This window comes from Spermophilus citellus, assembly GCF_964194105.1.
Source record: "Spermophilus citellus genome assembly, chromosome: 17".
Classification (NCBI taxonomy): domain Eukaryota; kingdom Metazoa; phylum Chordata; class Mammalia; order Rodentia; family Sciuridae; genus Spermophilus; species Spermophilus citellus.
This window is the reverse complement of record NC_138199.1, coordinates 78,024,530-78,050,593: the sequence shown is the minus strand read 5'-3', so window position 1 is coordinate 78,050,593 and position 26,064 is coordinate 78,024,530. Positions and strand designations below refer to the sequence as shown.

At 54.8% G+C, this 26,064-nt stretch overlaps 1 protein-coding gene across 3 annotated transcripts in view; it reads left to right on the top strand.

Annotated features, from left to right (window-relative positions):
- The window catches only part of CCDC57 (coiled-coil domain containing 57), a 96,341-nt gene that overhangs the window by 25,530 nt on the left and 44,747 nt on the right, over positions 1–26,064 (top strand). For 2 of the 3 annotated variants that reach the window (XM_081270690.1, XM_081270691.1), the window contains exons 9-14: positions 855–1,017; positions 1,381–1,509; positions 13,848–14,064; positions 14,632–14,910; positions 18,114–18,223; positions 19,940–20,116. In XM_081270690.1, coding sequence (XP_081126816.1) covers positions 855–1,017; positions 1,381–1,509; positions 13,848–14,064; positions 14,632–14,910; positions 18,114–18,223; positions 19,940–20,116 — 1,075 coding nt within the window. Of the gene's footprint in view, positions 1–854; positions 1,018–1,380; positions 1,510–13,847; positions 14,065–14,631; positions 14,911–18,113; positions 18,224–19,939; positions 20,117–20,621; positions 20,860–26,064 lie in introns of those variants that run through there. The other variant, XM_081270692.1, reaches the window with a different exon arrangement.

Below are 26,064 nucleotides of genomic sequence, written 5' to 3'. Positions count from 1 at the left end.
TTTTCTTCTGTTTCTAGTCTGATCTGCTGGCTCCCCTCTGCTCCTCTGTCTTGTGGCTTTGAAACCTGCTCCGGCCCAGTGACTAGCCCCTTGAGAAGGCTCAGTCCTTGTAGGTTCAGGCAGAGAACTGCACACAGGCCCTGGGGTGGGGGGCGCCTTCTGTCTCTGGTGTCCTCGTGGCCATCTTCTGGCCAGCAGCTGAGAGAGGCCTGGAAATCTGTAGCTGTGTCTGGATCCCCTTTCCACCATCGCCCCAGCCACTGTAGTGAAGTTCTTGGCCAAGTGAGGGCACTCGGTGGCGTCCTGGCTTCTCGACAGCTGGACTTTCTCTGGTAGAACCAGCTCCTCACCTGGATGGTGGTCTCTGCCCTGCACACTGCCGGCGTCCGGCGCAGGCCTCCCTCGTGCCACACAGGCCTGCCTCTGCTCTGCCGCGCTGGCGGCAGCCGGGGCTCGGTCCTGCTGCTGCTGGCCTGCTGCCTGGCAGGGTCCGGACAGCGCAGCTTTTTGTCTGTTAGGGTCACCCCTTCTCTTCCTGTATACCTGGAACTGGTTTCCTGAGTGTGACCACCCTCCGCGGCGTGGGGTTTTCTCAGTGTTGGGTGATCTTTGACATCTGTCCATCTGCAGACATGTTGTTGGCCATCTGCAGATGCCGTTTCTCCTCTGAGTCTTGAGTACAGAAGATTCCGTGTGCCTGCAGGCACGTGTGTGTCCCGTGTCGGCACAGGCTGACCTGGAGACAGGAAGCCCGTGGCGGGTGCAGTGGAGCCCCGCAGGAGGCACCCCACCTCTGCTCTTCACGTGGAAGGAACCTCAAGCCACGTTAATGTGGGCGTTTGGATGTGCCACAGGTACAAGCAGGAACTGACCCTGGCAGTGGAAAGGGAGAGGAACCTGGGGCGCGACCAGGTGCAGCTGAACCTAGACTGGCAGCGCCGCTGCGACAGCATCGAGAGGGAACAGATGCAGAGGTCTGAGGCCTTGATCCAGGGCCTGCTGGAGGCCAGAGATCAGGTGTGTGTGGTGCTGCGGGGGCAGGCTTCCCAAGGAGGGGCTTCTTCAGGAGGAGGGCCGGGAGCACGGGCAGTGCCTGGCAGAGGCCTCACTGAGCAGTTATGACCGTGCCCTGGTACAGGGTGGGACTGGTCCTGCCTCCCGTGTGCTGCCCTCCTGGTGAGGGCACCCTGGTGGCCAGGCCTGGAAGGTGGAAGTCCGCTGCCTGCCTCTGCAGACATGGCCATGAGTTCTGAGTGCCACGGGCACTGGCCCTCAGGACTTTTCTCACCTGCACCTGCCATTTGCCTCTTAAGCGGAAAAGGGAGGCTGGTCTCAGGAACTGGCCGGTGCGGCCCGTCTCCACCAGGGATGTCTTCCCAGGTCACTGCCAAACTCCAGGAGACTGAGCGGGCCCGGCGTGAGCAGGAGGCGGTGCTGAGGGCTGTGACCCTGGAGCGGGACCAGGCTGTGGAGGCGCTGCAGGCACAGGGACACCTCCCTGTGAAGGAGGTGAGCCTACTTCCTCCCAGCTTCCTGCTCAGCAGATACCACAAATAGTGCCCTGTGGCCAGAACCACCGTGGGCCTTTCAGTCCCGTCCCTTCAGTGACTGGCTGACAAACAAGCCTGAGTGTGGGACTTTGGAGAGTTCAAGTGGAGCCAGCAGGTGGCTGAGGCAGGAGGATTGCCAGCCCCTCTGCAATTTAGCCAGACCCATCTCAAAAACTAAACAGAGCACTTGCCTGGTTTGTAGGAGCCGCTGGGATCCATTCCCAGCACTGAAAAAAAAAAGAGTTAGAATAGTACATACACTGTTCAGCGCTCTTCAGAATCTTCTTCGTATCTTTGCCTTTTTTTTTTTTGGTGCTGGGAATTTAACCCAGGGCAGCTCTACCACTGAGTGACACCCCCAGCCCTCTCCCCCTCTATTTAAAATTTAAGACAGAGTCTCGCCAGGTTCCTGAGGCTGGCCTTGAACTTGCTAGCCTCCTGCCTTGGCCTCCTGGTCACTGGGATCACAGATGGGGTCAGCGCTGTATCTTTAGCATTTGAAAGCACTAAAAGCCCCAAATTCAAATGCAACTTGAGGCTGGAGGTGTAGCCCAGGGATAAGTCACAGGCGTAGGCTTAGCTTGAGCAGAACCCTGGGTTCCATCCCCAGTGCTGAAAAAGAACAGAATCCCAAATACGACTGGACAGTAGATGTTGATGAAGAATTGTTATCACAGTCTTTTCCTCATACCAGGTAGCGGGTCATTTCATGCCATGTTGTCCTTGAAGCTCCTGGTTTTGATTGGCGGGGACGATAGTGGTCAATAGTTGTTAAGTTCTAAGCCTGTGCCACTGTGGTCGGTGACACAGCATCTGTCAGCCTGCTTCATCCTGCTCAGGTGGGTGCTCTGGCCTGAGGAGCTGGCCTGAGCTGCCACAGCTGCTGGGCAATCTGTGTCCCCAGGCAGGGGCAGGGGCAGGGTCCGCAGGCAGGGGTCAGGGATCTGGTTTGGGAACGAGGCTCAGAAGCCATCTTCACCTGCGTCCACTGGAGGGTGAGGCTGCACTTAGCATGACCCTTCTTAGAACATGTTGAGGCCACTAATGTCCCTTAAGGGACAGCCACTCCCCCTGTTGCCTAAGGTAGCAGAGGACTGAGTGCTTCAGGGGACCTTTCTGGGTGGGACCTAGACCTGCCTCCTAGGTCTTCCCTCCCCTGCTGCCCACGGTCAGCCAGGGAGGCTGAGGGCAGGCAGGAGCCTTGCACTCCAGTGTGGCTCTTCCTCGAGCTCTTGGTAGCAGGCCGTCCTGGCAGGGCAGCCCTGGGCCGGCTCCAGCCTCTCGGCTTCCGGTGCTTGGTGCTCGCCTGTGGCCCTGCTGCGGGCAGCGAGGTGCCTGGGAGCGCAGCAGCAGAAGGCAGGGCCAGACTGGCCACCAGTGTCTCTTCCCTCCCCTGTGGGCCATGCTGTCCCACACTCACTCAGAGTCCCAGGAGAGCATGTTGGACACACGCCGTGGGCAGCGAGCCCCAGGGGTAGAGTCAGACACCATGGCCAGGCTCAGGCCCCTTCCAGGGTGACCAGGGACAGACGAGGGGCGGCTTCCTCTCGCGGCACAGTGCCTGGGGGCTGGCGGCAGCAGCAGCCTGCGCCTCACTGCCCCAGGGAGGAAACTGGCTTTTGTTTCTGTCAGTGTTCTCCCACTCCTGGCTGGCCACCAGAAGGGGACGTCGGTGCCTGGTCGGGGTCTGTCTCTGGCTTGGTCTTGGTGAAAAAGCGAGACCTGGAAGTGGGCTGGGATCAGAAACAATCACGTCCCACCTGTGAAGTATCCTTCGTCTCGGACCCAGGCCCAGCTGAGACCCCGCAGCTGCACCGTGGAGGCTCCCACTGAGCCTGAGCTGCCCTGGAGACAGACGGTGCCCAGAGGCCCTCTGCAGACTGTCCAGCTCTGATGGAGCCTGGCTTCAGGGCCAGGGTGCAGTGGGGAGAGGCCGTGGCAGCTCCTGGCTGACAGCACTGCATGAGGTGAGGACAGAAGCCTGCTCCGACAGACACCGGGCAGGCAGTGCGCCTCGCCTGGTAAAACTGCAGCGCCGGAGCAGTGGCTGCCGCCAGGTGCTGAGGAGGTCGGGGAGCAGGGGGCATGGAGTTGGGTTCTGGAGGCTTCTCTGGGGCCAGTGCAGGATTAGCCCTCTGCCTGACTCGGCTCAGAGGTCACAACCACAGCTTCTGCTGGGTGCTCACCACTCTGTGCAGAGGCGGGTGCCTATGCTTGGTGCCAGAGTGGAGCAGCGCGCAAAGCAGCCCCAGTGCAGAGGCAACCCCCGCAGAGCAGCAGGTGCTGCCTCTGTGCAGCAGGCAGGAGAGCGGGGAGGCAGGCGGCAAGGCGGCCAGGGACCTCTGCTGCACAGGCTGCCTTTCAGCCTGCCTGACACCGGCTTCCAACGCAGAGCTTCAGGATGGGGTGCTGTCCACCTTTACTTACAGCCCAGGGTGGACTGTGGTAGGGTGCTTCTGGTTCAGAGGTTCACTAACGCTCCCAGGAGGGAGAGGATGCCACCAGCCTGGGACTAGAATAGGTATCCTGTCACTAGAGTCCTGGCCACAGCTGGGGACCTGGGAGGTCCCAACAGATGAGGCCCAGCCATTGGCACAGAGGAGAACTAGGCAGAAAGGGCTGGGGAAGGAGGCGGGAGTCTGTTCTCAGTGTGTGCCACTGGGAAGGCAGGTCTGAGACTGATCTCTGGGTGCCAGCTTTAAGGCCACCGGGGAAGGTACAGAGGCGAGGGTTGGTGGGCGTGGCTAGCCATCTGGGTCAGTGGGCCTGGTCCCCTGGAGCTGGCCGTGCAGAGTCATGGGTGCCATGACATCACCACTGCTGATGGGGGCAGTGCTGGTTTCCACGGCAGGAGGTTATGTGTCCGACCCGTGGTCCTGGAGTCAGATAGCTCAGCAGCGCAGAGAGGCAGAGGGGTTGGTCGGGCAGTGAAGGTCCTGCTGCACCCCAGCTGACTCAGCATAGATCCTCCTAAGTTCCCAGGCTGGTCTGATCCTTCTGCCTCAGCCTCCGCGCTGCGGGGAGCACAGGGTGTGCCATCGTGCCTGGCTATTCCCCACCCTTTTTAAGTTCTTACTTAAATCCTGTTTCTGGGGGACACTGTTTTGACAGCATTATCAACAGTGGGAAAGCAGTGTGCATGTTTCTTTTTGAAAGATGCAGTGTTATATTATTTTCAAAGGAGTTTGTTCCTTTCAATTTTCTGTAGCTTCTGAGAGATAGTGATTTGTAAATTTTGAAAATAGTGAAACATACACTTTTAGCCTGAAAAAAGTTTGTTTGTTTGTTTTTTTAACTTTAAAACAGGGTCTTGCTAAGTTGCTGGCCTCAAACGTGTTATCCTCCTGTCTTAGCCTCCCAAGTAGCTAGAATCCCAGGCCACTTTGCCCCTGCACCTGGCAGATTGGGGACCTTTGTGACCCTGTTTTGAGATGCGTGTTCTGAGCTCCCTGGTTGTTGTGGGTCTTTCTGTCTCAGGCTGCTTCATGTCACCCCACAGGCCTCTTTTTTCTTTTTTGATTTCTTTCCCTCCAATTTAATTTTGGATACTTTCTACTCATGTGCATTCATGGTAACTTTTCCCCGCGCTTTCAAATCTGCTCTTTACTCCACTTCATCCAGAGAGTTGTTCATGGTGCTGAAATGTACACAAAACCCACCATCTTTGCCATTCTTAGACCGCAGCTCACAGTGGTCCAGCGGACTCTGCCAGCCATGGCCCGGACTTCCCCGCTTTCCCGGTCCCCACTGGAGCTCTGGCCCACTGAGCGCTGACTCCCGCCCCTCAGCCCTCAGCTCCCACACTCGACTGCCCGAGGGACCCAACCCCCTGAACACTGCACCAATTCCAGTGCTGTCAAATTCTCAGTTTGGGAAGGGCCTTCACAGCCTGGAGGAGAGGTGGGGAGCCAGCAGGGGCAGGAAGGACCCAGGGAGTGGGAGACTGTTTCTTTGACCGTCCCCTCCCTCCTTCTGTCTCCCTGCTTGGGATCACACCCACGCCCCCGCTCCCTCGTGCATGTTAGGGAGTGCTTTACCCCAGAGCTACCCCCAGGACTGCCCCAAGCTGTGTCCCCACCCCTTTTTAGTTCTCATTCACTTTTTATCTCATGATGTGGATGTTCCCTGGGTGCATGACGGCTGTGCGAGCCTGAGGTCAGTGTGGGCGCACTGGTGCCCATGGAGGCCAGGGCTCTGCCCCTCTGCTCCCCGTCTGCCTCCCTGTTTCCATGGGGTCCCTTTTCACTCCCTTACCTCTCTCTAGCTTCCCCGTGTCAGAGAAGACATCCCACTAGTCCACCGCTCTACACGACCGAGTAGGAGCCCTGTGTCATCCACCCACCTCCTGATGGGCGAGCGCCTGGGCTGGTTTGTGGGGAGCCATTCTGACACATGATTGGGTGACTCCCGTTAAGGGCCTGAGGCACTCTGGCTGTGTCGGAGTTATCCCGACCCTTTCCTGATGAGAGAGCCCATCCGTGTGGGGGTGTGCCTGACTACTGACCCTGGAGACCCAATCACTGACCCTGACCTTGGAGTACAGCCCCCCCTCAACCTTCATTGGATGGAATTCTCCCCTGAATCTCTTGTCCCCCCAAATAAAAGGCTGATCCCCGGCGTGTTCGCTCTCTCTCTCTCTCTCTCTCCTGCTAGCCCAGAGTAATCCTCGCTGCCCTGCTGGGCGGCTGGAGGCAGGGAAAAGAGGCGAGCCGTCTTGGACCTAGCATTAAAATAAGGTACTGTCTGTGTGTTTTATTTTGATCTCTTCTAACTAACTGAATGCCAGAACCTCATTAATGAAACCACTGCGCAGGCCGCGTGGTAGACTGGTTCCCTAACCCGACCCTTGTGAACTGTGCTGCTGTAAGCATTGATGTGCCTGTAATGCTGCTGAAGGCGGGTTCTGGTTCTTTTGGGTAATATCAAGGAGTGGATTAGCTGGTGGTTCCTTTCCTAGTCTTTTGAGGATTTTCTGTATTGCTTTCCAAAGGTGTACAAATTTGCAGTCTCACCAACAACATATCATTGTGCCTTTCCCCTACACCTTTGCCAGCATATTTATTTATTTATTTATTATTTGGTACCAGAGATTGAATGCAGGGGTGCTTAACACTGAGATAAATCCTCAGCCTTTTTAAAATTTCTTTTAAAAAAATTTTTAAGTTGTAGATGGACACAATACCTTTATTCCATTTATTTATTTTTATTTGGTACTGAGGATCAAACCCAGGGCCTCATCTGTGTGAGGCAAGCGCTACACCACTAAGCTTCAACCCCAGCCCTAAATTTATTTTTTATTTTGAAACAGGGTCTCATTAGGTTGCTTAGGGCCTCACAAAGTTGCCAAGACTGGCCTTGAACTTATGATCCTCCTGCTTAGTGTCCCAAGTCACTAGGATTCAGGTGTGTGCCCTCTGCCTGGCCAGCATTTATTATTATTTGTATTCTTTTTTAAAAATTTTTTTTAGTTGTGGTTGGACATAATACCTTTATTTCACTTATTTATTTTTATGTGGTGCTGAGGATGGAACCCAGGGTCTCACACATGCCAGGCGAGCGCTCTACCACTGAGGCCCAGACCCAGCCCCACTTATCTGTATTCTTGATGGCTGCCCTTCTGACTGGCATGAGATGAAATCTCAATGTAGTTTCAGTTTGCATTTCCCTGATTCAGTTTGCATTTCCCTAATATTTTTTAATATATTTGTTGGCCAATTGTATTTCTCCTTTTGAGAAATGTCTCTTTAGTTCTTCAGTCTGTTCATTGATGGGTTTGTGTGGTTGCTGTTGTTGAGTCTTTTGAGCTCTCTATGTGTTCTGGATATTAGTGCCCTGTCCGAGGAGTGGGCGCCATTCTCTAGTCTTTCTCTCCACAGTCTTGATCCTTTATTTTGCTGTGCAGAGGCTCTTTAATTTGTTGTCATCCCACTGACTGATTCTTGGTTTTATTTCTTGAGTTTTAGGGGTCTTGTTAAGGAAGTCAGTACCTGTGCCGAGATGTCGGAGTGTTGACCCTCTATGTTCTTCTAACTGTTGCAGAGCTTTTGATCTAATTCCTAAGCCTTTGATCCACTTTGAGTTGAAGTTTGTGCATCTAGTTTAGACATCTAGTTTCATTTCTATGTATGTATATCCAGTTTTCCAAGCACAATTCATTAAAAAGACCATCTCTTTTCTCCGACATATTTTTGTTGTTGTTGTTGTTATTTTTTATACCAGGGATTGGACTCGGGGGCACCACTGAGCCACATCCCCAGCCCTTTTTTGTATTTTATTTAGAGACAGAGTCTCCTTCAGTTACTTAGCACCTCGCCAAGTTACTGAGGCTGGCTTTGAACTCGTGATCCTCCTGCCAAGCCGCATTCTCCACTGGGCCTGGCTCTCCAACATGTTTTTGGCGCCTTTACCAAGCATCGGTTGACTGTGTACCAGGTACACGTGTGTACATGTGTATATCAGATGCCTAAGTACCAGACACTCGGTGGATCGTCTCTGCCCTGTTCCTCTGTTTTTAGGCCAATGCCATGCTGGTGTTTACTGCCTGTGAATTATTTGCTGCAGGTGTTGGTGCTCCGGCATTGCTCTATTGCTCAGTATTGCTTTGGCTATTCTCAGTCTTTTAGTCTTCCATGTGAATTTCAGGACTATTTTTTCTATTTCTGTGAAAAATGTCACTGGTACTTTGTTGGGGACTGCAGTGCATCTGCATGACACTTTAGTGGTGTGGCCATTTTAACAGTGTCGACTCTGCCTCCTTCCGTCTTCTGGGATCTTCTTCGCTTCTCTCTTCAGTGTTCCACAGTTCTTGTTGTGAAGACCTTTGACCTCAGTTAGGTTCATTCCCAAGCATTTTATTTCATTTTGAGGTTATTGTGAGCAGGATAGGTTCTTTATTTATTTCTCAGCAGGTTCATTATTGGAGTATAGAAAAGGGACTGATTTATGGGTGTGTTTTTTTTTTTGAAGTCTGCATTTACTTTTACTAAAATTACACCAGTCACGCCACGTGTCCTGCTTCCAGCGAGGGTGGTGTCTGGTCCTCAGGTGGTGATCTCAGAGTTCCTGCAACTAAACTTCATTTTTTTTCAATCACCATACATCAAGTCTTTTTAATATAGCTTTTTAAAATTAAGTTATTTATTTATTCTAATTTGTTATATAGGACAGCAGAATACAATTCATTTCATATCACACATATAGAGTTCAACTTCTCAAGTCACACCATTCGTGTCTTCATATATGTACTTAGGGTAAGATGTCTGACTCATTCCACCATCTTTCCTACCCTCTTGCCCCCTCCCCTCCCTTCCCTCCCCTTTGCCCAATCTAGAGTTCCTCCATTCCTCCCATGCTCTCCCCACATCGCCATTATGAGTCAGAATTCTCAATTCAAAGAAAGCATTCAGCCTTTGGTTTTTGGGGGATTGGTCAACTTCACTTAGCATTATACTGTCCATCTCCATCCATTTACCTGCAAATGCCATGATTTTATTCTCTTTTAATGCTGAGTAATATTCCATTGTGTCTATACACCACAATTTCCCTACCCATTCATCTACTGAAGGGCATCTGGGTTGGTTACACAATTTAGCTACTATAAATTGTGCTGCTATAAACATTGAAGTGGCTGTGTCCCTGTAGTATACTGTTTTTAAGTCCTTTGGGAATAAACTAAGGAGTGGGATAGCTGGGCGTTGATCTTTTGTCCTGCTACTTGGCTGAACTTGTCCATCAGCTCTAGAAGTCTTCTAGTAGAGTTGTTTTTTGTCTTGTTTTGTTTGGGTTTGTTTATCTTCTCATATAGGATCCTGTCATCAGCAAATACATTATTTAACTTCTTTTCCTACTTGTGAAATCCCTTTAATTTCCTTTTCTTGCCTGATTGCTCTGGCCAGAGTTTCAAGAACTGTATTGAATAAGAGTGGCAAGAGTGACCTCCTTGTCCTGTTCCTGATTTTAGAGGAAACACTTTCGTTTTTCCCCTCTCACTGTGATGTTGCTTCTGTCCCTAGCGTCTCCGGTGTTTTTTAAATATGAACAGATGCTACATTTTGTTGAATGTGTTTTCTGCATCTATTGAAGATGATCATGTTTTTATTTTTATTTCTATTTGTGTGGTGAATCACACTTACTGACTTTCATATGTTGAGCCAATCCCTGGGATGAAATCTGCTTGTTCATGGTATACTGTTTTGTTTTTTTTTAATATGTGCTTGAATGTAGTTTGCTGATATTTTTCAGATATTTTGTTTTAGTTGTAGATGAACAGAAGACCCTCATTTACTTATTTTATGTGGTGCTGAGGAGTGAACCCAGTGCCTCACGTGAGTGAGGCAAACGGTCTCCCACTGAGCACAGCCGCAGCCCTGTTTCCTAACATGTCACTGAGGATCTTTGCCTCTGGGTATCAGGGAGGGCAGTCTGAAGTCCTCTTTCTTTGATATGTGTCTTTGTCTGGTTTTGGTACCAGGGTGATATTGGCTTTATAGAATGCATTTGGGAGTGTTCCCTCCCTTTCTATTTCATAGAATAATTTGAGGTTAGTTCTTTAAAGATTGAGTAGAATTCCACTGAGAATCCATCTGGTTTTGGCTTTTCATTGTTAGAAGGCTTTTAATTACTATGTCAGTTGTATTGCTTGGTATTGTTCAGTTTAGGTTTTCTTATCTTCCTGGTTCAATTTGGACAGATAATGTGTGTCTAGAAAATTGTCAATGGTTTGTTTAGATTTTCCCATTTATTGGGATGACCCTCTGGATTTCAGAAGTCTCTGGTGATGTAGCCTCTTTCAGCTCTAATTTTGTTGATTTAGGTCTTATTTTTTTAATTTGTTCTAATTAGTTCTACATGACAGTAGGATGTATTTTGACACATTGATCACAAATGGGTCTCCTTTGTCTTTCCTTTGTTCAGTTTGGGTAAAGGTTTATCAGTCGTGGGCTGGGGACACAGCTCAGTTGGCAGAGGGCTGGCCTCACATGCACAGGCCCTGGGTTCAATCCCCAGCACCACAAAAAATTTTTAAAGGTTTATTAACTTAATATATCTTTTCAAAGAACCAACTCTTCATTGCACCGATCCTTTTTATTTTATTTATTTTATCCCAGTTTCATTAATTTCAACTCTGATCTTAGTTATTTTCTGTCTTCTACAGATTTTAGAATTAGTTTGTTCTTGCTTTTTGGGGACTTTGAGATTATTTATTTGGGATCTTTCTTTTTTTTAATATTTTTTAGACATTGCTGGGCCTTGATTTTGTTCACTTATCTATACACAGTGCTGAGAATCCGACCCGGTGCCTCGCACCTGCCAGGCGAGTGCTCTGCCCCTGAGCGTGGCCCTGCTCCTGGGAGCTTCCTTGTTGTATGTAGGAACTCAACGCTGTGAATTCTCCTCTTTAACTGCCTCCATGGGGTTTCAGAGATTTTGATACATTGTATCTCTGTTCTCACTTGTTTCTGAGAATTTTTAAAATTTCTCCTTTGATTTCTTACAGGACCCATTCCTCATTGGGAAGCATATTATTCAATCTCCACGTGTTATGATGGTTTCTCTTTGGGCTGGGGTTGTAGCCCAGAGCACACGCCTCGCATGTGTGAGGCCCTGGGCTCGATCCTCAGCACCACATAAAAATAAATAAATAAAAACAAAGGTATTGTGTCCATCTACAACTTAAAAAAGTTTTTAAAAAATGGTTTCTGCTTTTTATCTTGTTATTGATTTCTAATTTTATCCTATTATGAGCTGATAGGATGTAAGAAATCATCTCTATTTTTTAATATTTTCTTAGACTTGCTTTGTGCCCTAAAATATGGTTTATTTTAGAGAAAATTCCTTGTTAGTGGGAAGAAAGTAAATTTGGTTGTTGATGGATGAAATATTCCGTAGATGTCTGTTAGTTTCACTTGATTAATGATATTTTTATTTCTGAGAGCCTGGGTTAGCTCCTGTCTGGATCACCTGTCTACTGCTAAGACGTTGCTGGACCCGCCCAGTGTCGTCCGGTTGTGGTCTGTGTGACTCTTGTGTGCAGACACACTGACAGTCCTGGTGTAGAGACCTACCGTCGTGTCTTGCTGTTGGATGATTCCTTGCCCAGTATGGGTGGCCTTTGTTTCTTCGTCTACCTTGTCTGAGATAAGAGTAGTCATCTCTGCCTGCTTTCAGTCTCCATTTGCATGGTACACATCTTTTTCTGTTCTTCACATTGGGCCTATGGATGTTTTTGCCTGAAAGGTGAGTCTCTGTTAACAACACATGGTTGGGTCTTGTTTTTTAATCCGTGTGCCAATCTATGTCTTTTAGTTTAGACCATTTACATTCTGTGTTACTATAGAGAGATGACTTTTATTTTCTGCCATGTCAACTTATTTCTCATGCTTAATTAAGAGAGGACTCTCCCCTGATTGATTGGGACTCTGCGTTCACTGGCTCTGGTGTTTATGTTTATTTCATCTGTATGAAATGCTTCACTGAGCACGTTCTGTAGTGCAGGCTTAGTGGTCATGAATTTCTTTCTAGTTTCTGCTTGTCACGGAAGATTTTTATTTCAGCTTGAGTTCTGAAGGGTAGCTTGGATGGATACTGCAGTCTTGTCTGCACCTGTGGTTTATCAGGGCTTGGTGCCCATGCTTCTAAGCACTTCTGGCTTTTACAGTCTGGCTGAGAGAACAACAGCAAGTTTAACTGGCTTATCTGTAAACGTGACCTTCCTTTCTCTCTTGTGACTTAGAATTCTATCCTCGTTCTGTTTAGGTACCATCATTATAATGTGTGTTGTAGAGGATCTTTTTTGATCTTATCTATTTGGGTTCTAAATGCCTCCTATATTCGGATTTTCATTGTTATAAGGGTTGGAAATTTTTCTGATATTATTTCATTAAAAAATTTGTGCATTCCTTTGGTTTTATTCAAGTGCCTTCTTCTACAACAATGATTCTTATATTTGGCCTCTTAATGTTATCCCAGATTTCTTTGAATATTCTAGTCATGATTTCCTAACATCTTTTCTTTATTTGTTGACTTAATTATCAAGTTTATATTCTTTGTCTTTGAGGTCTGAGAATCTGTTTTCTTTTTTTTAAGTTATTCTTTTTTAAAATATTTTTTAGTTGTCGATGAACCTTTACTTTTATTTATTTACTTATTTGTGGTGCTGAGAATCGAACCCAGTGCCTCACACCTGCTAGGGAAGTGCTCTACCACTGAGCTATAACCCCAGCCCTATAACCCCAGCCCTGAGAATCTGTTTTCATCGTGGTCTAATCTGTGGGTGATGCTTTCAACTGAATTTTAAATTTGGTTTATTGAATCTCTCATTTCCAGTATTTCTCTGGTTCTTTTTCAGAATCTCTTTGAAAAAGAAATGTTCTTTCATTTCCTGCATTTTCTCTCTAGTTTCATTTCTTAATCTTCTTTTAGCTTATAGAACATTCTACCAGAACTTCCCCCACGGTCGTGTTTATGGACGCAGCAGTTGAAGTGCGGTGGGCTCTCTTGGGTGGCCCGTTCCCTTGTTTGTGTGTCTTCCCGTCTGTGGGGACGATCACCTCTTCTTAGGAGCCCAGGCTGTGTGAATGTGACACTCCCACTGAGCATGTGCCTCTGCTGCTGACCCAGGCCAACTGCAGTCACTTCAGGGAGGAGCCAGGTACTAGCTGACCTCAGGGGGAGAGTACTGAGGGTGTTCCCTGGACTTCCTCCAATCCAAGCATAAAACTGGAGAAACTGATTATTAAAGATAACAAAATACTATTTAACTACATAGGAATTCAAAGGCGGAAAAGAGAAAAAAATACAAACTAAGATGAAAAGAAGAACATTTGGGGGTGATTTGAGACGGGGGCAGGTAATGCAAGAAGGGAAGGAAATCAGGAGGAACAGTGAAGCCCTGCTCTGGGAAGCAAAGAGAAGGGATGACTCCAGTTACTAGTTTTTATCTTGAGACAGGGTTTTGCTAAATTGCCTGAGCTGGCCTTGAACTTGGGATCCTCCTGCTCAGCCTCCTGAGTTACTGGGATTACAGGTGTGTGCCACTCCACCCAGCTATCCCCAGCCCTTTTTAAAATTTTATTTAATTTGGTTTTTTTCTTTCTGTTTTTGTTTGTTGCTTTGTGATGCTGGGAGTTCAACCCAGGGGTGCTCCACAAGCCCTTTTAGTTCTTTATTTTGAGACAGGGTCTTTCCAAGGTACCCAGGCTACCCTTGAACTTGTGTTCCTCCTGCCTTGGCCTCATGAGCCTCTGGGTCATAGGTGCAGTCACCGTGCCCCACTCTTCTCTTGCGTGTGTTTGACAGTTCCCAAGGCAGCACAAAGGGGAAATCAGTTCGGCTTTTCCATCCAGTGAAATCCAGCGGCTGCAAGACCAGAACACGAGCTTGCGGAATGCTGTCGCTCAGATGAGGAGGGAAATGGAGGCGCTGAGTGGGGAGACTCTTCCTTCTGCACAGTCGGGAGAGAACGCGTGCACACACCTGCCCGAGGCTGAGGCTGCGGGGGACACGGCCCCTCCTCGTGAGTGGAGGTGGGGAGGGTTAGACTTGCCCACTGGGTCGCCTTGGATGGTTCTTGTCCGAGTCTTGTTTAACGCCCTTCAACAAATCATTCCAAAGCTGGAAGGCTGCTGTTCCCCCAAGAGACGGTCCTGAGCTTTGTGTTTAAGTCTTTTTCTTGGTGAAGGGGAGGGCAATGTACAGGGTGCACGCCTGATGCACTTAGAACTGAAACAGGCTGGGCCAGGCAGGACACTGTGCTGTCCCGAGTAGCTGGCAGTGGGAGCCACCTGGCAGGGCCCTGCTCCCGAGAAGTACCCTGTGGTGGGGCTGAGACGGTGGTCCCTCCTGGGCCGGGCTCATAGTGGGCACCAGAGCAGCTGTGTGACCAGTGCCTGAGGTAGGGACTGTTTCCTGTTGTCACAGAGGCCTGTGGGAAAAGGCCGGTAGAATCTGTCCCTGTCTCTGATCCCTGCTCAGAGGACGTGGAGGCCGGGCGGGTCTCCCCATGTGCACTCTGGGGGAGGAGGGGAGAGAAGGCCCTAGTGGGCAGGAGGGAGCAGAGGACGTTTGCTGGTGTTTGGGGCAGGTTACGTTCTGGCCTTGGCAGCAGAAGTGCAGAACTTGAAGCACAAGCTCAGCGCCCTGGAAGGAGAGCTGGCCGGCTCGCAGGGGCCTCCGGAGACATCCTCGGGGGACGCCAAGCTGCACCCCAGCGCCCTGGAAGGAGAGCTGGCCGGCTCGCAGGGGCCTCCGGAGACATCCTCGGGGGATGCCAAGCTGCACCCCAGCGCCCTGGAAGGAGAGCTGGCCGGCCTGCCGGGGCCTCCCGAGCTGCACCCCAGCGCCCCCACCTTCACAGAGACTGGTGAGGGTCCCTGGGTGGCTGCGTCACAGGCTGTCTGCCCAGTGAAGTGGAAATGACCCCCACGGGAAGTCCTCCAAATGCAGGACTTCCTGTGGGGGTCCAGACCCAGGAGCCTTGCCCCTGCCAGCTGCCACTGGCCCCTCACCCTTCTCGACTTGGCGTTGTGTGGTGCACATGCTCCTTCTGGCTTCCTGTGTAGTCCACAGCCGGCTGTTTCCCTCCAGGAGAGCTCGCCCACTTGCAGGGCTGCCACCGTGAAGAAACCACAGTTGGCCTAACAGACCCTGCCACCAGCTGGGGCCTCAAAGGGCTGCCCCAGTCCTGGGCAGTGCTTGCTGGATGAGGGACCTGGCCGGTTGCTATCTTGGCTCTAGCTGGCCTCCTTGGTGGAAACCCATATCCTCTCCCCAGAAGGGTGCTGTCCCTGGTACAGGGCAGGACACAGCCAGCTGGTAGGAGCGGTAGACGGCAGGTGGCTCCCCCTGGTCCTGGGGCTCCCCCTGGTCCTGGGGCTCCCCCTGGTCCTGGGGCTCCCCCTGGTCCTGGGACTCCCCCTGGTCCTGGGGCTCCCCCTGTTCCTGGGGCTCCCCCTGGTCCTGGGACTCCCCCTGGTCCTGGGGCTCCCCCTGGTCCTGGGGCTCCCCCTGGTCCTGGGACTCCCTGGTCCTGGGGCTCCCCCTGGTCCTGGGACTCCTTGGTCCTGGGACTCCCCCTGGTCCTGGGACTCCCTGGTCCTGGGGCACCCCCTGGTCCTGGGGCACCCCCTGGTCCTGGGACTCCCCCTGGTCCTGGGGCACCCCCTGGTCCTGGGGCTCCCCCTGGTCCTGGGGCTCCCCCTGGTCCTGGGGCTCCCCCTGGTCCTGGGACTCCCTGGTCCTGGGACTCCCCCTGGTCCTGGGGCTCCCCCTGGTCCTGGGGCTCCCCCTGGTCCTGGGGCTCCCCCTGGTCCTGGGGCTCCCTGGTCCTGGGGCTCCCCCTGGTCCTGGGGCTCCCCCTGGTCCTGGGACTCCCCCTGGTCCTGGGACTCCCCCTGGTCCTGGGGCTCCCCCTGGTCCTGGGGCTCCCCCTGGTCCTGGGGCTCCCCCTGGTCCTGGGGCACCCCCTGGTCCTGGGGCTCCCCCTGGTCCTGGGGCTCCCCCTGGTCCTGGGGCTCCCCCTGGTCCTGGGGCTCCCCCTGGTCCTGGGACTCCCTGGTCCTGGGACTCCCCCTGGTCCTGGGGCTCCCCCTGGTCCTGGGGCTCCCCCTGGTCCTGGGGCTCCCCCTGGTCCTGGGGCTCCCTGGTCCTGGGGCTCCCCCTGGTCCTGGGGCTCCCCCTGTTCCTGGGGCACCCCCTGGTCCTGGGACTCCCCCTGGTCCTGGGGCTCCCCCTGGTCCTGGGGCTCCCCCTGGTCCTGGGGCTCCCCCTGGTCCTGGGGCTCCCCCTGGTCCTGGGACTCCCTGGTCCTGGGACTCCCCCTGGTCCTGGGGCTCCCCCTGGTCCTGGGACTCCCTGGTCCTGGGGCTCCCCCTGGTCCTGGGACTCCCCCTGGTCCTGGGACTCCCCCTGGTCCTGGGGCTCCCCCTGGTCCTGGGGCTCCCCCTGGTCCTGGGGCTCCCCCTGGTCCTGGGGCTCCCCCTGGTCCTGGGGCTCCCCCTGGTCCTGGGACTCCCCGGTCCTGGGACTCCCCCTGGTCCTGGGGCTCCCCCTGGTCCTGGGGCTCCCCCTGGTCCTGGGACTCCCCCTGGTCCTGGGGCTCCCCCTGGTCCTGGGGCTCCCCCTGGTCCTGGGGCTCCCCCTGGTCCTGGGGCTCCCCCTGGTCCTGGGACTCCCCCTGGTCCTGGGACTCCCCCTGGTCCTGGGACTCCCCGGTCCTGGGACTCCCCCTGGTCCTGGGACTCCCCCTGGTCCTGGGACTCCCCGGTCCTGGGACTCCCCCTGGTCCTGGGGCTCCCCCTGGTCCTGGGGCTCCCCCTGGTCCTGGGACTCCCCCTGGTCCTGGGGCTCCCCCTGGTCCTGGGGCTCCCCCTGGTCCTGGGGCTCCCCCTGGTCCTGGGGCTCCCCCTGGTCCTGGGACTCCCCCTGGTCCTGGGGCTCCCCCTGGTCCTGGGGCTCCCCCTGGTCCTGGGGCTCCCCCTGGTCCTGGGGCTCCCCCTGGTCCTGGGGCTCCCCCTGGTCCTGGGACTCCCCCTGGTCCTGGGACTCCCCCTGGTCCTGGGACTCCCCCTGGTCCTGGGACTCCCCCTGGTCCTGGGACTCCCCCTGGTCCTGGGACTCCCTGGTCCTGGGACTCCCTGGTCCTGGGACCCCCTGGTCCTGGGGCTCCCCCTGGTCCTGGGACTCCCTGGTCCTGGGACTCCCCCTGGTCCTGGGACTCCCCCTGGTCCTGGGGCTCCCCCTGGTCCTGGGACTCCCTGGTCCTGGGACTCCCCCTGGTCCTGGGACTCCCTGGTCCTGGGGCTCTGGGAGCAGGCTCCCCTTGAGCCTCTTGTCCTTGTTCATAGCTCATTGGCGTTTCTGGGGAGCAGGCTCCTCTGACACCTGAGCCAGGAGTAGAGGGAGAAGAAAGGACAGGGACTCCCGGGAGTCCTCCTGGGTGCCCGCAGCCCCTTCCCAGGGACAGCCCTCAGTAGGGGCTGCTCGTGTCCTGGCCCCGCTGTTCTTCGTGCCCAGTGGTGGGCCGGTGGCCCACGCTCACCTCCTCACACAGCCTGCCGCCTGGATGGCTCTAGAGTGGCCTGGTGCTCAGGGTCCGTCCTTCTGAGTGTCGCTACACTGGATCTGCCCATTGGTTGTCCGGGGCATTCTGCCACTGAGGGCATCCCCTGTCCTTTCTTTCTTGTTTTTTCTTTTGCCTCAAACTTGTGTCCTCCTGCCTTGGTCTGCGCCACCACTCCTACGTCATTTCTTCTTGCACCATGTGTCACGGGGGCATCTTTTTGCTTAATTTCCAAATAAACATTCCTCCGTCTAGGAGAAGCAGCAGCCGCTGGCCTCTCAGGTGCGACGTGGTGAGATGTGTCTGTCCTGCAGGGGCTCCTGCTCTTTACGTGAGGACTCTTAGTCACGTGCAGCACATCTCTGCTCCTTGCAGGGACTCAGACCCTCACTTCAGGGAAGGGCCTCCTCTCCCTGAGTCCAATCCGCAGCCTCCCTGGCCTCTGTGAGAGATGGTGTTGTTGATTTTCCAGATCTGAGCCTCACAGCAGTTGCTGTTTTCTGCAGGAGAATCTGTCACCGATGGTCAGGCGTCCACTGGATGGGCACTAGCACTCAGGAAGCTCAGAGACAGAGTGCATCTCTTGAACCTGCTGGTGACACATCTCAGAAAGAAGGTGAGATGGTCCTTTGATGGGCACGGCAGTGCAGCTCTTCCTACGAGAGAGCCATTCAGCGGTGCAGGCCTGCTGACCCTGGAAGTCCACTTGCCCTTTCTGTGCCTGTTTCCTTCTCAGCAAAAGGCTGAGGTGAGCAGCAGTGGCTGATCTCGTGTGGAAGGTGCCCAGGTGCGGTGGCACAGGCCTGTGATCCCAGCAACCGGGGAGGCTGAGGCAGGAGGATCGCAATTCTAGGCCAGCCTAGCCACCTTGCGAGACCCTATCTCAAAACAAAAAATGAAAAGGTCTGAGGACATAGCTCATGGCACAGCAGCCGTGGACTCCCTACCAGTGCCAAAAAAAAAAAAAAAAAAGGAAGAGCCGGGAGAGGGGAGAAGAAGGCTCAGCAGTTCCGCCAGAGGGACGGGGGGCCTGTGTCAGGTGGCCCTGGGTGAGGTGCACACTCTCCACAGGGTCCTCAAGGCCGCCTGCTCGGGGCTCAGGCCAGCGCCTGCTCCCTCCCCCACTGCGTCCACTCGTGGTGTGGTGCGTCACCTCCTGTCCACCTCTTCTCAGCAGAGGCCTGAGTAGTGCTGCCATGTTGGTCGCGTGTGGGTTTCTCTGGGGACGAGCATTTGGGGCTGGGGTCTGCCTGAGTGGGGCGGCAGGGTGCGGGGCAGCTCCGTGCTCAGCACCCGCAGGACCCCCGCCCTGGCCCCCACACAGCCCAGCCCAGCAGGGAGGCCGTTTTCTGTCTTTCCACTCCAGTCACCTGGTGGGCGTGAAGTGGCTTCCAGTGAGGTGGTCACTCACATTTTCCTGGTGATGAAGATGCTGACCACCTCTTCATGGGGTCCCTGGCCATGTCTGTTTAGGTCCGTGGCCGTTATTAACTGGGTCATTCGTCTTCGCTGTCGAGAGGCCAGAGTGCCCCACAGACACACCATCTGCTGCGTCTCCCCCTTCTGTCTTTTCGCCTCTCATGGTGTCCAAAGCAGAGACGGTGCAGTTTCCATCAGGCCCCGGAGGTCCCTCCAGCCTGTGTCACCTGCAGCTCTGGCTGTGGCCTGTGACTTCAGTTGAACCCTCCGCCTACCTCTGCTGCCTTGACTGACTGGTGGGGGAGGCCCACTGCTCTCAGCTGCTCGCAGTTTTGTGGAGGTGTTTGTTTCTCCCTGGGGCTGGGATGGGGAGGAGGGTTCCAGTGCATCACCACACAGACTCTCCCCACAGCACTGGGGCCAGCAGGGCAGGCTCGCTGGTGATCATGTCCGCCTGCAGAGAAACTCGTCGCTCCTCTCTGCTCCCCTGCTGCCTTTTTAAAGTTGTTCTTTTTGGTTGTATGTGAGAGCAGAGTGTATTTTGACGCCCCTCACACACGTGGACTGTGACTTCCCACTCTGTGGTTGTGTGGGACGTGGAGTCACGCTGTTGTGGAGTTGCAGGGAGCGATATCCAGTTCACCCCACTGTCTTCCCATCCCCCTCCCCTGCCTTCTCTTCCTTCCCCCTTGTCGGGTCCAGTGAACTTCTCTTCTTCCCACTGACTTACTGTGGGTTACGTCCACATAGCAGGAGAGCACCTGGCCTTTGGTTTTTTGGGATGGGCTTATTTCACTTACATGATGGTCCCCACTTTCCCCAGGTGCCTCTGAGGGTCCTTCTTCCTGTCCTTCTCCAGCCCCGACACCCCCCTGCCTTGTGCCTCACATTGCTTTATGAAATGGCCTTCTAGGTGCAGCAGAAGCCCCTGGAGCTGGACACCGTCCACCACGAGCTTCCCCGAGAGGTGGACCAGGTGCATGTGGAGGTGCTAGAGCTGCAGAAGCAGGTGGCTGAGCTGGAGAAACATCTTGGGACAGCCCGGCAGGAAGGAGAGCAGCCTCTAGGCGGGAAGCAGCTCAGGAGAGAGGTGGGTCCCTTCCGGCCTCCCACAAGCTGCCCCACGCTCCTCCTGCACTGCTGCCAAGGGAGCCCTTCCCTGCCGGTGCTCGGCCCACCTTGCTGGTCTGCAGTGCAGGCTGCCTCTGTCCTTCCACCCTCTCCTCCTCCTCCTCCCTCTGTGAACTTGCTCCTGCCTCTGGTCCTCTCTGACTAGCTGCAGGGCTGCTGTAGCACAGCCCACACCCCCTTCCACAGAGAGCTGCCCGCTTCCTCTGACAGCCTGGGCTGTCTGCTGAGAGGCGGGTGTTGTGTGGACTGGCTCGGCCCTGCCCAGGGGAGGGGGCCTCTGAGGCACTCACCATAGCCTCTAGAGCCTTGGTGGCCGTCAGGTCTTGGCACCAAGTGCCTGCCCAGCCTGTGATGGGTCAGCCTTACAGAGGACCTCGGGTCCTGACTCTGCTTAGCAGTGACAGGCAGGCCCTTTTTCCTTACCTAAAGCTATGAGGGAAGGTCAGACAGTCCCGCCTCCTCAGGTGTCCTCAGGCCCTGCCAGTAACCTGCAGTGCTGCCCCACAGTGACCTGCAATGACTTGTGACCTTCATTGGCCAGGCACGATGACACACCTGTGATCCCAGCTACTTGGAAGGCTGGGCAGGAGGATTGTGAGTTTGGGGTAACCCTGGACAATTTAGCAAGACCCTGTCTCGAAATTAAAAAAAAAAAAATTAAAGGCTGGGGATATTGCTCAGTTGTAGATATCCCTGCATTCAGTCCCCAGTACTGCCCCCCAAAAATCTCGTCAGTTATCTGCTGCGACTGTTGTGGTGACTTGTGGTCATCTTTAGTGACCTGGATGGTCTGTGGTTATCAAAGGTGACCTGTCAATCAACAGAAGGTTTTAGGGACATGAAGTAGTGTCTGGAAGGTACTCAGAGTCTTCTGATAGAAGCCGAGGAGGTGAAGATAGTGGAGGTGTCCCCTTAGCACCAGGGACCCGAGAGGAAGAGCAGCCCCAGGGCCTCTGGCAGAGGCTGCCTAGGAATGTCCCAGAGAAGCCCAGCAGGGCTGAGCAACAGAGCGCCCAGTGCCCAGCACCCAGAGCCCAGCCCTGCCTCCACAGTGCAGCAACACCAGGATGACTCCCAGCTGCCGGGCACTTCGGGCCTTTGCCCCAGCCTGCGGCAGCCCCTCCCAGAACAGCACCTGCAGCCAGGCCTCAGCAGCCTTTATACCTGCTCCTCCTTCCCGTCCGCCCAGTGCAGAGGGGCAGAAAGCACACGCAGAAGCTGAACCGAGAGCCAAGGTACTGATCCATGGTAGCAGCAGGCTGGAAGGCCCTGCCCCGCTCTCCCAGGGCAGGTGGCCTCAGAGTCGTGCACATAGCCGTGCGGGCAGACCCTGTGTGACAACGGAAGGCTCAGGAAGCACAGTGACCGGCACCCTCACGGATGCTGCTCGCTGCCCGCAGCACACCTGGGTGCCAGGCTCCCGTTGCCAGGAGAGGGGAGGCAGGAAGGCAGTTCCTGGGCGCCACACAGGGCTGGAGCCACCTCCAACACGCAGAGGAGCAGTGGGAGGGGCCCCTGCTCCCAGGGCCAAGGCTGCAGGGACAGTGCCCACTGGCACCAGCACAGACTGAGGCAGGGGGCCACGGCACCCTCCACGAGGGGCTTCCTGCCACATCTGGCCCCATCATGACAGGACAGACTACAGTTCACTGAACCAGCAGGCAGTCACCGGGCCACATGGGGCAGGCGAACAGGTACGCAATGAGAGAGGAGCTGGCACCTCAAATCAGAACGTCCAACGTGAAGGACCACGCAGCCAGGTGACCCAGCGGGAGGCCAAGCCCACTGGAAATCCAGTCACTGCGTCTCCAGTGGAGAGGCCTCAGGGGCCCCAGCTTGACACAGCCTCCCCAGGGTCGGCACACAAGACTCCCACCTCAGGCAGGACGCCCTGGGACCCACAGCCAGCGGAGCCTAGGCACAAGGTGTCCTGGGCACTCGGGGAGGGGGCCTGCACTGCAGGAGTCGGTGTCACCAGGGACCAGCCCTCCAACGCTGCCTGTGTTCTGGGTCCCAGACAGGAGACTCCAGCCGGGAAGGCCTGGTGGGAACACCGGGTGGAGTCACGTGTCCCTGTCCCCGTCAGAGAGCAGGGGCTGAAGGTCCGAGTGAGGTGGCGCGAGGGCGCCATGTGCTCTCAGAGTGCTGGGTGGGGGAGGCTCACGTGGAGGGTTAGGGTTAGGGTTAGGGTTGGAGTTAGGGTAGCACACAGCCGCCACTCGCCCCTGGGGGGGGGCGCTGTCCTTGGAGCTCCTCTCTCCAAGGCAGTCCCCCGCCAGCCGCGAGGGGTCTCAAGCTGGCCACACTTCTCCCCCTAGGCCCTGAGGCCCTGCCTTCTGCCCACAGGGACCTGCACAGAGGGGCGTTCTGCTCGGCCAACCCGAGGGCTCAAGTCGGCTTGCTTCCTGCCACAGGCTGTCCCGCCCTGTTCGGGTTTCCAGGGCAGCTCCAGGTCTGTCCCTTGGTCCACTGGGGGGCAGTGTTGGCCACCTGGAGGCTCTGGTAAGCAGCCGGCTTGAAGGCCCTGCCACAGCTGGCCCCTGGGGGAAGGGCCTGCTGGTCTGCCTGCTGGGGCCTAGCGCGCCCGACTCGGCAGCCTCCCCAGGACGGCTTGGTCAGTGTCTGGTGGAGGTCAGTGAGTCGTCTCAGTGGGCCAGACACTTCCATTTCCTCCCAAGATGCCCAGGCAGTATCCCCACCCTGGGGTGAGGACAGGGGTGGGACTGCCACTGTACCTGCTCAGGGTGCCTTTGTTTAAAAAAAGTCCCCCTGAATATGTCTCAGGTTGTGTGATCTTTATTTGGGGAAAGACTTCACAGAGTCATCAAAATAAGTTTTTTCTTTTTCCCCTCAGCAGGGATTGAACCCAGGATTGCTTAAACACTGAACTAGGTCCCTTGTTTATTTATTTGTGTGTTTTTGTTTAGAGACAGGGTCTTGCTAAGTTGCTTAGGGCCTCACTTAATCGCTGGGACTGATTTTGAATTTGTAATCCTCCTGCCGCAGCCTCCCAAGCTGCCAGGATTATGGACGTGTGCCACCAAACCTGGTCAAAATAAACATAGCAGACAGAATTTTACCAGCAACTGACCCAGGGAGGTCCACTCTACATCTTCTAGGTCAGTGTTGAGCCTGGAACAGGGACACGGCTGGGGCCGTTCCTCTGCTGTGCCCTTACGACAATCGAGGGGCCAGAGCACCACCAGGCTGCTGGGTCATGTGGACGCCATCTCTGGGTCAAGGGGCCTGCATTTGGAGAGCAGATTTTCCCTGAAACTCTAGATGTCTGAAGCCAGGTGCAGTGGGGCCCACCCATATTCCCAGAACTCTGGGGGCTGAGGCAGGAAGATCTCAAGTTCAAGGTTAGCCTGCGCAACTTAATGAGACCCTGTCCCAAAAGTAAAAAATGAGGACTGGGGTTGTGGCTCAGCAGTAGAGCACTCACCTAGCGCCTGTGAGGCGCTGAGTTTGATCCTCAGTGCCACATAAAAAATAAAATCAAGGTCTTGTGTTCACCTACAACTAAAACAAAATATTTAAAAAACAAGTGAATTAAAACGAAAGGAAGGGGAGTACGGCTCCGCAGCAGAGCGCTCGCCCGCGCGTGCAGGCCGGGCTCCTCCCAGCCCTGAGAACAGGCCGCCAGACTCTGGAGTCTGCCTCCTGCCCGAAGGCGGCTGCAGGGCAGAGGCGCCCACAGAGCCAGCCTTGAAACAGGACGGTCCCCGCACCCTGGGAAGGCCACCCCTGCAGAGGGTCAGAGGCCCAGTCACACACACTGGAGAGGACGCCGGGGACCGGGGTACTCCTGCCTGCCGCACCCCTCCTGGGTGCTGCCCTCACCGGGCCTGGCCTCAGACCTCGGAGCCGCAGGACTTTCCTGGTTCAAGAGAAAGGCAGGCCCGGCTCTTTGCTGTGTCATCCATGACTCCCTGGGTCCCTCGTGGCCTGCAGCCTAGGCTGAAGGTACACAGTGCCCCACGGCTCCCGGGGCACCTGTGGAACAGCAGTACCTGGAGGGCTTGGGTCCCTTCCAGTCCTGGGAAGCTGGCCAGGACAGGGCACTCAGGTCTGTTCCAGGGACTCGGGGCTCCTGTGGCCAAAACGGGAGCAACCTGGCTTCTCTCACAAGTGCCAGGGCCCGGGGCGTCACTGGCTTCTCCTGTGCCCTGGTCTTACCCTAAACGCCCCCTGGTGCTGCACCTGTACTTGCACATGGCCCTGTGTGGTGGGGGCCCCCTGTCCAGGCCGGGCAGTAAGCCACATGGTGCCTCCTAGAGGATTCCACCCAGGCCTGGCCCAGGCTCCAGGTCCTCGCATCAGCCTCCTCCCCCTTGGGCCCCTTGGCTTTCTCCTCCTGGCGTCTTTAGCACAGCTGGGGACCACAGCTGGTCCGTGGTGTCCAGAGAGGGACCTCGGCTCTTCGGCTTCGCAGGGGTGGAGAAGGGTGAGCCCAGGGGGAGGAGAAGCGGCTAGTGCAGGCCCAGGGCTGTGGCTGGGGCGGGACGGGAGGGTGAGAAGCAGCCTGGTACTGCAGCCCTGGGCCAGAGGCTCGCTCTGGCCACTCCCCCCTGAACCAAGGGAGAAAGGTGCTGAAAAGCAGGAAAGGCGCTCTGGTGGGTGCGGTCACCTGCAAAGTCCAGGGACCACCTTCCACCCTGTTTCCAGGTGCTGACACTAGCTACCCGGCAGCTGGCCAGGCCCGCACCTTGTCAGGCTGTCCTGGTCAGCTGTGGTCTGGTGCCATTGCCTCAGAGTCGGTCAGGTGGGGCCTTGTCCATCAGAAACCTGCTGTGGTCTGGGGTAGTCCGACTCACACAGGGTGTCTGTTTCCCTGGGAACCTGAGGTGACTCAGCAAAGGAGACAGATCCATGGGAGGCTTTTAGTTGCCCACTGGACATTCGCAGGCCCGAGGGAGGAGTCTGCAGTCCTTGTTACAGATGGAGAAGCAGCGCCTACACAGGGTGCAGTCCTCTTGGGTCTGGGGGCTTGCCCTGGGGGAGCCACTGTGCTGGTTGGGTGTATGAGTTCTCATTGTCCCCTCTCAAGGACACAAGGGCCATGCCCTGCAGGGCTGTGGGGGAGGAACTCTCAGAGACTCTGAGTTGGGGGTGGCCAAGGCCTGTGGCCAGCAGAAAAAGGAGGAGAGACCTGGGCAGGCCACAGCCTGGAGAGGACGGCCTGTGGTGCGCTGACCTGTAGGGGAGGGGCCCTGGAGCACTGCACTCTCCCAGGCCAGGCTGAGCACAGGGAGCGGCCACCAGCCAGGCAGGCAGCAGGGCCCATTCTGGGAGGGCCCTGTGGTCTGGGGTCTTTTTTTTTTTTTTTTTCTGTTTTAACATTTTAATTTAAGGGTTTCATTCACTTTTTTTTATTGGTTGTTCACAACATGACAAAGCTCTTGACATATCATATTTCATACATTAGATTGAAGTGGGTTATGAACCCCCAATTTTACCCCAAATGCAGATTGCAGAATCACGTCGGTTACACATCCACAGTTTTACACAATGCCCTATTAGTAATTGTTGTATTCTGCTACCTTTCCTATCCCCTACTATCCCCCCTCCCCTCCCCTCCCATCTTCTCTCTCTACCCCATCTACTGTAATTCATTTCTCTCCTTGTTTATTTTCCCATTCCCCTCACAACCTCTTATATGTAATTTTGTATAGCAATGAGGGTCTCCCTTCATTTCCATGCAATTTCCCTTTTCTCTCTCTTTCCCTCCCATCTCATGTCTCTGTTTAATGTTAATCTTTTCTTCCTGCTCTTCCTCCCTGCTCTGTTCATAGTTGCTCTCATTATATCAAAGAAGACATTTGGTATTTGTTTTTTAGGGATTGGCTAGCTTCACTAAGCATAATCTGCTCTAGTGCCATCCATTTCCCTGAAAATTCTATGATT